The sequence below is a fragment of the Pelobates fuscus genome, chromosome 1, assembly GCF_036172605.1.
Source record: "Pelobates fuscus isolate aPelFus1 chromosome 1, aPelFus1.pri, whole genome shotgun sequence".
In the NCBI taxonomy this organism is placed as follows: Eukaryota; Metazoa; Chordata; class Amphibia; order Anura; family Pelobatidae; genus Pelobates; species Pelobates fuscus.
In genome coordinates, this window is record NC_086317.1 from 380131146 (window position 1) to 380147733 (window position 16588).

At 43.0% G+C, this 16588-nt stretch overlaps 1 protein-coding gene across 1 annotated transcript in view; it reads right to left on the reverse strand.

Moving 5' to 3' along the window:
* The window catches only part of SUCLA2 (succinate-CoA ligase ADP-forming subunit beta), an 82522-nt gene extending 71539 nt beyond the window's left edge, over positions 1-10983 (reverse strand). The window contains exon 1 of the mRNA XM_063426002.1: positions 10836-10983. Coding sequence (XP_063282072.1) covers positions 10836-10919 — 84 coding nt within the window. The 5' untranslated portion in view covers positions 10920-10983. The remainder of the gene's footprint in view (positions 1-10835) is intronic.
* Between the last annotated feature and the right edge of the window lie 5605 nt (positions 10984-16588).

The window sequence follows — 16588 nt, forward strand, 5'->3', positions numbered from 1 at the left end:
TGTGTGTTGCAGTGGTGGGGGGTGGGCAATTTTATTATTTATTATTATTTTTTTTATTATTTTAATATTTTTTTTTCATTATTATTTCTTCTTCTTATTTTTTATTTAATTATTATTATTTTATTTATTTTTTCGTCCCCCCTCCCTGCTTTATACATAGCAGGGAGGGGGGCTCCTTCCCTGGTGGTCCAGTGGCATTGGCAGTTCAGTGGGAGGGAGAGGGGGGCTGTCAGAGCTGTAACTTACCTCTCCTGCAGCTCCTGTCAGCTCTCTCCTCCTCCGCGCCGTCCGTTCAGCTCTTCTGTCAGCTCCCACTGTAAGTCTCGCGATAGCCGCGGCTCTCGCGAGATTTACACTGGGAGCTGACCGAGGTGCTGAACGGACGGCGCGGAGGAGGAGAGAGCTGACAGGAGCTGCAGGACAGGTAAGTAACATCTCTGCAGCCCCCACAGCCCCCAGTCTGTATTATGGCAATGCAAATTGCCATAATACAGACTATTGACTCGAGTATAAGCCGAGTTGGGGTTTTTCAGCACAAAAAATGTGCTGAAAAACTCGGCTTATACTCGAGTATATACGGTACTTATTTGCTTATTCTCTCCAGTAAAGAAATGTCAGTATACTATGCTTTCTGAAACAATCAAAATAATCTGAATGTTAACCCCTTAACGGTGGAAACAACTGTCCAAGTTACAAACATGTATTTCTGATACTATAGTTTAGGTGACTGAACCCCTGTGAAAAGAGTTAAAAGTGTTTACACTCACTTTTTCCAGCGCCGACCGTGTCTCCTCACAGCTGGCTCTGCCTCCACTCCACTGGCTCCATTGGAGATCAAACCTGATGATCTCAGCCAATTTCATCCAATGCGCGAATAACACCAATAAGCATCTCCTCATAGAGATGCATTGAATCAATGCATCTGTACAAGGAATGTTCATTGCCTCCATGCAGGGTGTTGAGACACTAAACGTCAGTGCTGCTCATTGTGCAAATGTAAAATGCTCCGGTCATCCCACCTTACCACCTGCTCCCTCGATCCTATTCCCTTGTATCTCAGTCCCATTGTATCCTTCTCTTGCTCTGCCTCTCACTAAAATATTCCATCTCTCCCCTCCCCTATGGCATATTTCCTTCACCCTTCAAGCATGCAACTTAACCCTGCTTGTTAAAAAGCCCAACCTTGACCCTACATTGATCGCCAAATCCTGCCGCTTTAAGCTGAAAAACATAGCACAACTACCGCCTTAACTTGCTATGACCATTCGCCTCCAAGATCCTTGAGAGTGCTGTGTACGCAAGATTGACTAATTTTCTCGAATCTAACTCAGTGCTTGACTCGCTTTAGTCTGTATTCTGCACTCATCACTCTGACGAAACAGCTCTGTCCAAAGTATGCAATGATTTAAAAGCTGCAAATTCAAGTGCCCGCGGTTGTATCCTAATTCTGACCTTTCTTCAGCTTTCAACACTGTTGATCATCAACAACTTCTACTCATCATCCATTACCTCTGTCTACGAGATATTGCACTCTCCTGGTGCTCCTACTACCACTCCCAGAGCTCTTTCAGTGTTTCTTCCTCTGGCTCTGCCTCTTCTCCGCAACCGTTCTCTGTTGGGGTTGCCAAAGGTTTTGTTCCTTGTCCCTACTGTCCTCGATCTACACTGCCTCCCTTGCTAAACGCATCAGCTCCTTGGGCTTCCAACATAATTTCTACGTGGATTACACACAAATCTATCTGTCCTCTCCCAATTTCTCACCATCCCTTTTTTTACTTGGGTCTCTGACTGCATTGCTATTTGTAACTGAATTGCTGCTTGTGTCCTTAAACTTAACCCTCTTATCTTTCCGTGTCTGTCTCCCTCCAAGTCAATTGCACTACCATCAGCTTTACTTTGCAGGTTTGTTACCTAGATGTTCTCTTCTTCACCCCTCTTGTCCAGTTGATCGATAAATCCTGCCACTTCTATCTGAAAAATATAGCACTCCTCTGCCCATATGCAGCGAAGGTGCTGGTCAATGCTGCTATCCTCACTCGCCTTGACTACTGCAATCCGCTTCTCAATGGCCTTACATGTTCCCAACTTGCCCATGTTACAGTCTATAATAAATGCGGCAGCGAGGCTCATCTTCCTCTCCGTCCACACCTTCCATGCCTCCCCCTCTGTCAGTACCTACATTGGCCTCCCATCTGGCTCAATTTAAAATTCTGGTACTTGCTTACAAATCTCTACATAATGCACTCCTACCCACCTACCCTCCCTAATACACAAGTATGTCCCATCCAGGTCCCTAAGCTCTACCGAAGACCTGAGTCTGTGTTCATTCTTTAACCTCTGATGCTCACCTACATGACTTCACTAGGGCTGCACCATTCCTCTGGAACTTTCTTCCCTGCTATTAGACTATAACCCAGTCTCCAATCCGTCTAACAATCATTGAAAACTCACTTCTTCAGCAAAGCATATCAATTAAACTGTAAATAGCTTCCCCTCTCTGCGCCTTGCTCCCTCTAATGCACACTATGCCCTCCATGAAAAGTATTCATCCTTCCATCAACGCACTCTGTTCCTGTGCGTCCAACTTGTCTGGTTTCAAAAACTTGTCTGTCAGTACAACCATTGTATAGCGCTGCAGAATATGCTGGCACTTTTTAAATAACATCAAAGCAGCTTCATTTCTACTTAGCACTACCCTCTCACCCTGGTTCCTTTTAAATATATAGCATGCTCTTCCAACTGTTTGACATCACAGTCGATCACCTCTGCATTCCTTTCACATGTTACTAGGCACAGCAATTATACTATTAATTCTCTCTGCCAACACCTACAAATTCATCTGCTATCTCTTGTCTCATTCCTCCATTTTAACCTTTAGATTGTAAACTCACTGGCTATCTAGCAAAGTACTCTATACAAATTATCTTCAGGGGCTAGATCTCCGCTCACGGGCAAGGCCCTCTTTACCTTTTGTATTGACCTTTTTATATAATTTATTGTCTTTTTCCCAATTTTAAAGCGCTGCAGAATATGTTGACGCTTTATAAATGCCAATAATAAATAAATCAAGCATTTTGTATATTAATCAAGTTTATGTGCATTAGTTCTTGCTACACACAAGGTGTGAGGGGATAGGCTGTGCTTTGGTATATTACTTAAAGGGATCATATAGTGCCAGGAAAACAAACCTGTTTTCCTGGCACTATAGGCTCCTGGAGTGCCCCCCTCCTGTGGGGCTGGAGGGGTTAAAAAAACAAACAAGGGGCGGGGCCGGACCGCCAGGCTGAACGGACGCACAATGGAGTAGCTCCTGTAAAAACCTCCAGTTTTAGCCCCAAAAAAACGGCATCACGCATACCTGACAACTGGCTGCCGAGCACCGGTGCAAGAGGTCACCCTGGTCCTGAGGAGAGGCTTGCTGAGCAGTTTTCGTCCCTCGGAGGGGCGATCCAAGTCACACGATGCGGACCGCTCGGGTGGTGAGCGAGGTGGACAGCCTATCCTGCCCACCAGTGGTAAGGCAGCAACCCGTGGTTAGGCGGGTCCGGCTCCGTTCCCCCCCCCTCTGGGCCGGCGGGGGTGATCCCAGTCCCCACCCCGAGACCCATCGGAACACCACAATGCCGGCGCTTGGAGCTGAGGTAGAGAAAGCCGTTTCCAAAATGGCGGACACCTCATGGCAAGCGACCCTGTTAACAACCGAGCACACTCACCTCTCCTGCAGCCACACAAACAGATCGCCGAACCAGTCAGAGCGGGAATCGACAGAGTGGGTGCTAAGACCCCATGAGCAGAGCAACGAAAACAAAAAAGGAACTGTCACTGCATACTGCACGGACTGATCATTCACTGCAGACGGGATGCCTGGGATCTCTCACCAGCCCAAGACAAACACCTGACAGACCAGCTAACAAGGGAATATCAGTAGTGCAGCAGACACCTAAGCTTCTCGCACCAAAGAAACCATCCTCACTGAATAAAGACTGGTCTTCTGACAGGCAAACACAGACCCTTCTTCGCCTGACCGACGTGGAAACCACCTGGGGTGGACATTTTACAGTCTAATCATAAGGGTTAAAGGACCACTCTAGTGCCAGGAAAACATACTCGTTTTCCTGGCACTAGAGTGCCCTGAGGGTGCCCCCACCCTCAGGGACCCCCTCCCGCCCGGCTCTGGAAAGGGGAAAGGGGTTAAATCTTACCTTTTTCCAGCGCTGGGCGGAGAGCTCACCTCCTGCTCTCCTCCTCCGATCCGCCTCTTCTCCTCCCCGTCGGCTGAATGCGCACGCGCGGCAAGAGCTGCGCGCGCATTCAGCCAGTCACATAGGAAAGCATTCATAATGCTTTCCTATGGACGCTGGCGTGCTCTCACTGTGAAAATCACAGTGAGAAGCACGCAAGCGCCTCTAGCGGCTGTCAATGAGACAGCCACTAGAGGACATAGGGGGAAGGCTTAACCCATTCATAAACATAGCAGTTTCTCTGAAACTGCTATGTTTATGAAAAAATGGGTTAACCCTAGAAGGACCTGGCACCCAGACCACTTCATTAAGCTGAAGTGGTCTGGGTGCCTAGAGTGGTCCTTTAAGGCTGCTTTAGAGTTTAATATAGCCACTCATGCTCTAGCCCAGCATAACCTGCAACCACTCTCACAAAGCTTAGGCAGCTAAGAAAGATGTCTACTCATTATATCATTATTGTAATCAGCCTAAGAAGAGCTCAATAACCAGCATGCAAAACTTTATCATTAGCAGTTATCAACCACTTGAATGGTAATGTTGTATTTAGCAGGATAAAATATGCATACTCACTTACTGCAGTCACTAGTATGTAACTGATGATCGCTCAAACAGTCAGTAAACTCGCTAAAGACAATCTACTTATGTGTGTATGTATAGTCTAATTAATCTATATGAATGCTACTCTAGTACTCCAAGCGTGACATTTTATAAAATTAAATGTGCTGACAACTCCATCATGATATTATATACCAATGTAAAGCTTGTACTCGCTGTCGTGGCGCTACAGGCCTGTTTGTAACACTAAGCACAAGAAAAATAAAGAATTTAAAAAAAAAAACTATAGGGTGGCCTCACCAAATATTGATTTATTTACAGCTTTCTGTTTAGTCACTTTGCATTTTGTTAACGGATAAAAATAAACTATTTACACTTCTGTTTTAAAAAAAACAAAAAACTTCACCCACTTACCTGAATCCAGCGACGATGTGTCAGGCTACACCCATGCTCCTCCCCTGCCATCAGCCGGCGGATGAGACCTATAGCGCATGCGCAGCAATGGCCATGCGCGCATTAGACCTCCCCATAGGAAAAGCATTATTCAATACTTTCCTATGGGAAAAATCTGACGCTGGAGGTCCGTGGGGAAATTTGGAGAAAGCTGCTATAATTACCTGTGCAATAAATCTGAGAAGTGGATCGTTTTGTCTCTGACGTTTTTATCCCAGGAGGGATTGTTATTGGAAGCTGTCATGGTTAGAGCAGGCCTTTTCTGCTCTACATTTGTGAGTGTACACTTTATAAATTATTAATTTTCTTTCTGTGTTATAGATTTACAGGATCATTGTTTTTTTCCCTCTCTCCTTTTTATGTTACATGGAGAGGATCTACATATACATTTATAAGTGAGTGCTTTGTATATTTCACCACAGCTGTACACAATAGTGCACAATATATGTGTTAAAGGAATTTATGCAATATATATATATATATATCACGCTGCACAATATAGCACTTGTGGCACTTTAAATAATTTTGTCTTAAAGGCACAGCGCAAACTATCATTACACTGCGGTCCTCTCACTTTTGGCGCTTCATTGCCAGGACACACCTCAGTGTTTTACCATCGTGCAATGAGGTCTATGGAACATACCTCATGACCGCAGGATTCTCAATAGATAGAACCTAAATCCCACAGCTGTTATTTGTGATGGCTGCTGGGACTGGACCAAAGTCGGTGGCGTAGCTTTTGTCAAACTCAGGTTGTACCATAAGACAAAGAAGTCCCTACTTTGCCTTTGGATTGCGTTGAAATTTCCATGAAATTCCAACACAATCTTAATCGGTACTTTATTAAGAATATTTCTTTATGAAATACTGAAAGGTGACAGATCTGCTTTAAACGGGAAATCAGGAGACAAAGCAACAAGAGAGATTATGTGTGGATTGGTGATATTTGAACTTAAGAGACACTAAGCACCAGAACACATTTAGCTTAATGAAGCAGTTTTAGTGTACAGATCATGCCCCTGCAGTTCCACTGCTCAATTCTATGTGATTTGGGAGTTAAAGGAACACTCCACACAATCTTGCTGAACTGCTTTATGTGTCAGCATATACTCACTTTAATTGCAGTTTATAAAAGTGCCAATTTCTATTTGAAATCAGAACTTTTGTCAGGCAGCGGGGAGATTATTTTTTCTAACCGTTAGCTCCACAGAGCTAATGTAAATGGCAGGTGCACTCTGTTGGAGCATGTCTGTCTTCTTCCCATGTCCACAGACACTCTGGATGGCACAACTAGAGCATTGAGAAGCCTTAAAATATTAAAGCAGGAAATGCACGAAATCTTACTTCTCAAAATAAATGGCTTCCCAATGAACAAAGTGAACGGAACTGAAAAGTGAGACAGTAGAAGCATTAACCATCCACTTAAACTGATTCATTAAAGGGACACTATAGTCACCAGTGCAACTACATGTATTCCTGACCCTTTAGTGTTAACACCACCATCTAGCCCCCCTGGGCCCCTCATGCCTCCATAAATATAGTAAACATCTTACTGTATTCAAGCCTGAAGCTGTAACTCTGCATGCTGATTGCCTAAAAAAAAAAACAGTCTGCTGACATCATCAGAAGTTGTAGCCTGATCCAATCACAATGCTTCCCCATAGGATTGGCTGAAACTGACAAGGAGGCAGATTAGGGGCAGAGCCAGCATGATTCAAACACAGCCCTGGCCAATCAGCATCTCCTCATAGAGATAAATTAAATCAATGGATCTCTATGAGGAAAGTTCAGTGTCTGCATGCAGTGGGAGGAGATACTGAATCACAGGATGCTCGTGCACAGCAGATCTGAGTGGATTGAGGCATATTATGCCTCCATCAACTCCGAAGTCCCTCTGGTTCACTGTGAGTGACTGCAACTGGAGGTGTTCCTAGCTTTCAATGTAAACACTGTATTTTCTCAGAAAATACAGTGTTTACATGAGAAAGGCTGCAGGGAGCTATTGTTCTCACCTGAAAAACCTCATAAAGCTGAAGTTGTTCAGGTGACTATAGTGTCCCTTTAAAGGACCACTATAGGCACGCAGACCACTTCAGCTCAATGAAGTGGTCTGGGTGCCAGGTCCCTCTAGTTTTAATCCAGCCTTTAGTGGCCGCTTCTGCGATTCTCACTGTGAAAATCACAGTGAGAAGACGCTGACGTCCATAGGAAAGCATTGAGTAATGAATTCCTCTGGGCGGTTTGAATGCGCACGGCTCTTGCCGCTCATGCGCATTCGCATTCGGCTCTGACGTCGGCAGGAGGAGGAGAGTTCCCCAGCGCCGAGGGAGGTAAGTAGCTGAAGGGGAAGGGGTGCCATGAGGGTGGGGGGGACCTAAGGACTAGGGATCGATATTATCGGCCGATATTCTGTATTTTCTGCAATATCTATATGGGCCAATAAATAAACAAATACTGCCGATAATCCATACCAGGACCGCCGGGCCCATGACAATTATCGGTCCTGTGTAAATCTTGCGAGTCCTGCAGCCGCAGAGCGTTGCCACAGATTACCATGGCAACGGTTCGCGCGGCACGCTGACTGTGAGATTTACACAGGGGAGCTGAAGGAGTTACAGGGAAGGTAAGTAAGCTCTTACTGCAGTTCCCCCCACTGCTCAGTACATGCCACTGGACCACCAGGGAATGCCATAGCCCTCATCCCTGGCCAGGTAACAAGCAGGGAGGGGGGGGGGGGGGCGGACTAAAAAAAAAAATTAAAATATTTTTACACAAATGAAATCCCTTCAGAAACACACACTATGCATTCATTATATACACAACTATACAAACACACACTACACAAACACTCTGCATTCCTTATACACACACTACACAAACACTGCATTCATTATATACACACACACTACACAATCACACACTCTGCATTCATAATATACACAACTATACAAACACACACTCTGCATTATACACTCACACTACACAAAAACACACACACACTGCATTCATTATATACACACACTACACAAACACACTGCATTCACTATACACACACACACACACTACACAAACACACACTGCATTCACTATACACACACACACTACACAAACACACACTGCATTCACTATATACACACACACACTACACAAACACACACTGCATTCACTATACACACACACACTACACAAACACACACACACTACACAAACACACTGCATTCACTATACACACACACTACACAAACACACACTGCATTCACTATATACACACACTACACAAACACACACTGCATTCACTATATACACACACACACACTACACAAACACACACTGCATTCACTATATACACACACACACTACACAAACACACACTGCATTCACTATACACACACACACTACACAAACACACACTGCATTCACTATATACACACACACACTACACAAACACACACTGCATTCACTATATACACACACTACATAAACACACACTGCATTCACTATATACACACACTGCATTCACTATATACACACACTACATTCACTATATACACACACTACACAAACACACACACACATTCACTTTACACACACACTACACAAACACACACACACATTCACTTTACACACACCACACAAACACACCCTGCATTCATTATATACACACACTATACAAATACACACTGCATCCACCAGACAAACACACACAGCTCCCCTGTCTAAACACACTGCATCCACTACATGTGGCATGTATATTTTATGCATTTACCTTAAGAAATTGTTTATTTTTTCAAAATGGTAAATGTACAAAATATCGGCAAGTTATCGCTATCAGCCTGAAAGTTCACAGATTATCGGTATCGGCTCTAAAAAAAATCAATATCGGTCGATCCCTACTAAGGACTACATAGTGCCAGGAAAACGAGTTTGTTTTCCTGGCACTATACTGTAGTGGTCCTTTAAGCTAAAGTTGGTTTGGTGCCTGTAGTGTCCATTTGAGTTTGTGTCCATGTTTTTAAAACTGTTCAAAAGAAAGAATGGCAGATCTGCATCATTTGCTCATCATATCTTACTACACCAGTTTGGTAAGCTTAGAACATTCATACCAGCAGGTGATAAAATGATTTATTCACTAGACTACAGTGCAAAAGTTCATAAAACACAAAATCTATGTAGGAAAATTTGCTTTTTATCAAACAGAAAATCGTACCATAATTATTTTAGATTTTCAAATGTGGGTTTTTAATGTGCTGATAAAAGCAGACATCAACTACAATGCTTTCTAAAAAGTATATTATTTGTAATGAAAACATAAAATCACCAGTAGCATAACTACTACTTACAATGTATAGAATAAAAATATATACATCCAGGAACATGCATGTGTTACGAGGAGTCACATAATGCATGTCCATTGACCTGTCGAGGAGTGATCAATAACCTGGAGGTCGCGGTCACGCCGTGCAGTGAAGCTATATTCCTGGACCTGTACTAAACTGGGAGTGTGCTCTGTATGCCATTTAAACAACTTATTTATAAAGTTACGTGAACTCAACAATGACACCACGACAATAGAAGGTCAAGCAGCCCTGACTGCATTAGCTGCATAAGAAACCTTAGATGTCAGTACAAGGACATTACATTCACCTTCTTCTCCAAAGCAGAACATTACACTCCCCCTCCCACTAATGTTACATCGCCTTACATGACCTATGCACAACATCGCATCTCAATCCACTGCAAACTAATGCAAGGCTGCCTCTCTACACAGGAGCGGTCAGTGCAAGGGGCATCCACAGGGATTACCATAACCACCGAGACACTAGGAATTTGATACAATGATACACATTTTGGTTTGGTAACATTTCATTTAGACCGATGAGGGGGTGTGTATTAGACATGGGGGGGCGGGGGAGCTACATACAGATCACTGCTGCCCCTCACTATGTATTGTTTAGAAGAGCCCCTGAAGGGGTCAGTGAGGGGGGTTAAAGTAACACACTGCACATATTGTGACTTTGCATTGCTCTATATACAGTCAGTGTATGGTTATAGCAGTGATGTTGCGGACAGTTTATTTAAAGGGATTAGTAAACAATACTGAGCCCTCTGACACTGGTAACCCTTTCACTGCAGGAGCGGCCATGGCAGCCCTGCTCGTACCCCTTGCTGTCCCTGTATTATGACAACCCCCCCCTTGCTTTCCCTGTATTATGACAACCCCCCCCCCCCCCCTTGATGTCCCTGTGTTATGACAATCCCCCCTTGCTGTCCCTGTATTATGACAATCCCCCCCCCCTTGATGTCCCTGTATTATGACAATCCCCCCTTGATGTCCCTGTGTTATGACAATCCCCCCTTGCTCTCCCTGTATTATTACAATCCCCCCCTTTTTTGCTGTCCTTGTATTATGACAATTCCCCCCTTGATGTCCATTGCCTTCCCCTGCGGGGGCGACCCCCATGGCTCCAGCCTCCCCTTCCTGGGGGCACACAGCTCAGAGGCCATTTCTGTCAGCTGTCCTAGCCCACCCCGACTAACCTCCCGCTGTTTGTCCCTCGCTAGACTGTGCCTATGGGCGCTGTTTACCTGAACGGCAGAGCCGAGGGCGGCCCGGGGCGCCCGGCTCCTCAGTCCCGCTGACAGCCGGCTGTACATGATGGAGGCCGCCATGTTGTCTGTGTCTGTCACACCTCGACGTTGTCAGCGAGCGCGCAGGCTCAGCCGCTGCACCATAGAGAGGACGGGGATAGATCGCCGCTAGGTGGAGGAAGAGAGCTGCGTGCTGTGCGGGCACTGATTGCTAAAGTGGGTGCAAGGTCACACACAGCACTGCGGCCACAGAGGGTGTCTCACTGAACAGCTGCCTGCCACATAACATGGAAACCTGCTACAGGAGCAATTATGCTGAGGGCTGCACATGCCTTACATGTTTTCTATATACAGACTGACTTGTTAAAGCACTGGGTGAATATTTAGTAAAAAGGTTCACTAATGTGAATAAAAAATTCTCTCTCTCAAAAACTTCCCTAAACATGAATAATGCCATTATAGGGACATAATAGTCACCGAAACAACTTTACCTCAATGAAGCAGTTTTGTTGTACAGATCATGACCTTGCAGTTTCGCTGCTCGATTCTCTGCCATTTAGGAGTTAAATCACTTTGTTTATGCAGCCTTCTCACACCTGCCTGCATGTGATTTACAGCCTTCCTGAACACTTCCTGTAAAGTGAGATCTAATGTTTAAACTTCCTTTACTGTAAATTCTGTTTAATTTAGACTTTATTGTCTCCTGCTCTGTTAATAGTCTACTAGAACCTACAATAATCTACTATGTGTGTGATTAAAGTTCAATTTACACAGCAGGATATTTTTTAAAAAAAACTTCTAAAGCAAGTTAACTTCTGGTTGAAAGTAAAATCCTTTTGTTTTCATGTAGGTTCTGTGAGTCACAGCCAGGGGAGGTGTGGCTAGGACTACAGAAGCAAAAGTGATTTAACTCTGAAATGACAGAGAAGTGAGACTGCAGGGACATGATCTATATACCGAAAATGCTTATTTAAGCTAAAGTTGTTTTGATACTTCCCTGTAATGGCATCAGTAAACTCTGAGTTTGAGGCGTCTGCTTTTTCTCCAAGAAACAGCAAGGGACATTATAGGCACCAAAACAACTTAAGCGTAACTTTAGATTGAGAACACAACTGTTTTTGGAACATGGCGTTTGTGTTAAGCTGTAATTTTCTTCTTACTCATTTACTGTACCGACACATATTATATATTGTTTTTGTCGACATAAGGTGGGCTTTTTTTACATACCATTATTTTGATCATATCATGTAATGTAAAAAACCTGCTAAGTAGATTCTAATATTTGTCCTAAGTTTAGAAATATCCAATGTTTACATGGTTTCTGTAGTATTTTTGCAAGTTATAGGGCGATAAGTACAAGTAGCATCTTTCAAACACTTTTTTTCCCCCTAAAGTTAGTGATAGTGATATCTGTCTAGAATCCCTGAATCACCCCCCACATGTATATATTTTTCAACAGTAGACAACCCATGATATTCATGCAGTCATCTTGCCACCAATCTTTTCCAAAATATGTAAAGATACATCATTTTTGGTATTTTTAACAAATTGCAATCCTGGTGTAAATTTACTGAAAATGTAAATGGTTACTATTAAACAACACTCCAGTATGTATTCAGCAACATCTCCTTAATACAGTGATATCATCCATGCATAGGTTTTTTCGGGTGGTTTGAGGGGTGATAAGCCACTTTTAGGGAGTATGCATTTCAGTTTTCAAACATGGAATTTTGACATGCAGTCAACCTGCGCCCATGTTCTATTTGGGACATTTATGAAGCCAGACAATGTAATTTACCCCATCAAGACATATTTATGATAAGTATACACCCTAGGGTATTTTAAACGGTGGTATTTTTTTTTTTGCAGTGCATATGGTTTTTTGTTTTTTTTTTGTCAATCTTTCTTTTATTGAAGCATATTAGATGGGGTACAGAAACAAAGAAAGGGAAATGCAAAAACGGGTTACATTAGAGGGTAAGTACATCAGTAGCTTGAGAAATTACATTTCCTGAGTAGAGGATGCTTCATTTTTATATATTTTTAAATCGTGTCAACATAAGCGTATAGTAATTAGTATCGATGCCTATTCTGCTAGACTAGGGTAACAGTGGACTATGCAATACTTTGGCACAGTGGTATTTAGTAGTGTCAGACCTTCCGGCATTCGCTAACCGTGGACTTCCGGGTTCTCGGAGCGCGGCCACTCCCCCTCCTATGACGCGGTCGTTCCCAGGATTCATAGAGAGACCGCGTCAACACCACAGTGCTGGATCAACTCGAAAGCTCCCGCGAACTTCAAACTGAATTATTACTACTTCTACTGTGTATCGGACCCGGACTGTTTAATCGTTTACCCTCCTTCTCCTCTCCTACGACCTCGGACTGTTTTTGGATATTCTCTTGCCTGCTGCAACCTCGATTCTCTGTGGAATCTCTATCACCAATTTGGATTATCGCTCCTTCATAAGTTAAGTAAACCAGATCGGCTCAAGCTGGATATATAACCATCCTAATTCTATGTGGTTCGCTATCTGCTCCACCTAAACTCCTAACCTTGTTTCAACAACTACTAATTAATCATCTGCATCCTAATTTGGAACTTCTCGCTGGTTGTGTTAAATTTGCCTTATCTTAAAACAACTTCAACTCCGCTGCTGTTTATAACCTGCCAGGAATTAAAGAGACAGTTCAAATTGATTATCTTTTTTATTTAAAAGCAATAAACAATATCAGTTTCAGAAATCTGCAGTTGTTTCCATCTTGTCAACAATTGAGCATTACAGATTGATCCAGCCTAATTAATGGATACAGCAGATCTCACTTCTGAAATCACCAGATTAAACCAAAGAGTGGATACGCTTACTCAAGGCATGCAAGATCTACAGATCACCAATGAAAGAATCCTTACTTATGTAAGGGACTTGCAAACACATACTCCTCATACAGTTACACACTCGGCTAGTGACCCTGCTGTCTCCAACCCCGAAAAATTCTCTGGAGACAGGTCCCAATACCGAGAGTTTATCAATTCTTGCAAGTTGTTGATTGCATTAAAACCTCGATCATATCCCACTGAAAGATCTAAAGTTTGTTCTGTTATTTCATTTTTGAGAGGTGAACCCATGGCCTGGGCTCATTCCTTTCTTGAGAATGATGATCCCATATTGGATTCTCTGGATGAATTCTTTGAAGCCATGTCTCTTCTTTACGAAGACCCAAACAAACAAGCGACTGCAGATTTAACCATTAGAACACTGCAGCAAAGAAACAGGCCTGTCGAAGATTACATTGCTGAATTCAAACGATGGGCACCAGAAACTCAGTGGAATGACATAACTCTACGTAACCAGTTCCGTATTGGGTTATCTGAAGCTGTCAAGGATGAGCTCTCCAGAACTGAACTACCTACTACACTGAATACACTTATCCAACTGTCAATCAGCATTGACAGAAGACTTAGGGAAAGAAAAGCTGAGAAATCACTCACTAGCTCCCTATGGAAAAAACCCTTCACCTCTTCAAAGGCACCGGAGAAACCTATAACTCCCGCTGAACCTATGGAAATAGGGGTTGTGAGAAGTCCTCTTACTCCAGAAGAGAGAACCAGAAGAAGACAAATGAACCTCTGCATGTACTGTGCTTCACAAGAACATGTGGTCCCAGACTGTCCCCTATTGAAACGTCCCCGAGGTGGTAAGCATGGTTCCACCACAATTGTTATGAGTGTGCTTCCCTCTAAACCAATCTCTCATTTCTCCTCTGTTTCTCTCATATTACAGTGGGACAAAGAAAGAATTACGACTGAGGCCATTATTGATTCCGGTGCTAATGGGGTGTTCCTGGACTCATCCTTTGTTACAAAAAATAAAATTCCTTGTGTTCAAAAACGTAATTCCGTCTCTGTCAGAGTTATTGATGGCTCCTTAATCTCCTCGGGGCCCATTCGCCTTGAAACTGTCCCTTTAAGGACTACTACTAATTATATCCATTCTGAATTTCTTGTTTTTGATGTCATAAATTCTCCTCTTTATCCAATAATATTAGGAATAGACTGGTTACGGACTCACAACCCACATATTACATGGGCTCCTTTCTCTCTCACGTTTAACTCTGCATATTGCCAGGGAACATGTCTACAACACATCCCCATTTTGCAAGTTACTGGGGAATCCACTATACCTTCCAGCTATTCGGAGTTCGCTGATGTGTTCAGTAAAAAGGAAGCAGAGACACTTCCTCCTCATCGACCCTATGATTGTCCGATTGACCTTGTTCCTGGTGCTCCTATCCCTTTTGGACATATTTATCCTCTCTCTGAATCAGAGTTAAAAACCCTCAAGGAATACCTGGATGAAAACCTCCGTAAGGGGTTCATTAGACCTTCCTGTTCACCAGCCGCTTCCAGCATGTTTTTTGTAAGAAACAAGGACCAGACTATACGGCCAATCATCGATTACAGGTCTTTAAATAAAATAACTATCAAGAATCGTTACCCTCTTCCCCTGATCAATGAGTTGATTGAAAGATTAAGAACAGCTACCATCTACACTAAACTTGACCTTCGTGGGGCATATAACCTAGTTAGAATCAAGGCCAATGATGAATGGAAAACGACGTTCAGGACCCGATATGGTCTTTACGAATATCTTGTCATGCCCTTCGGGCTCTGTAACGCCCCTGCAACCTTTCAGCATTTCATTAACGATATCTTCCGAGATCTCCTAGACGTTTGTGTCATCATTTACTTAGATGATATTCTCATCTACTCCAACAACCTTGAAGAACACAGAAAACACGTGAGATGGGTATTATCCAGATTAAGAACACACAAATTATACGCAAAACCAGAAAAATGTATATTTGAAGTCAATGAAATCACCTTTTTGGGATACGTTATCTCCCCTCATTCAATAAGTATGGATACCTCCAAAATAGATTGCATTGTCAACTGGTCTACTCCTACTAATACTAAAGACTTACAACGTTTTCTGGGATTTGCCAACTTCTATAGGAAGTTCATTAAAAATTACTCCAATGTTGCTCATCCCCTCAACCTGCTCAATAGCAGTAAACGGTCCTTTGCTTGGAACGATAAGGCTCAAGCAGCCTTTGATGAATTAAAACGGAGATTCACAAGTGCTCCCATTCTCCAACTACCTAATCCTGCTTTTCTCTACGTCATGGAAACAGATGCTTCTGACACAGCTATCGGGGCTGTCCTCTCTCAACACCAAACGCCTCAAGATCCTCTCCATCCAGTAGCTTTTTTTTCACGATCTATGTCTCCTGCTGAACGAAATTATCCTGTAGGAGAAAAAGAATTATTAAGTATTAAAGCTGCATTCGAAAACTGGCGTCACATACTTGAAGACACACGCACTCCTGTAATTGTTTATACAGACCACAGGAACCTTGAATATCTTCATTCCAACAAAACACTCTCTGCCAGACAAGTACGCTGGAATCTTTTCTTTTCCCGTTTCAATTTTCAAATCATCTACAGACCTGGATCCAGAAACAAAAAGGCAGATGCCCTGTCCAGAATTCACCAAGATCTTCCTGTAAACGAAACTCAACCACCTAAAATCATAGGTATTATTTCGTCATTAATAGATGATATTAAACATCTTAAGGAAGAAGATCTTGAACTTCCCAAACAAAGCAATCTATCAAAAAAGGACGGTATCTACTACTTCAAAGACAGGTTATACATTCCTCCCTTGCTTAGGAATAAAATACTCTCTTTG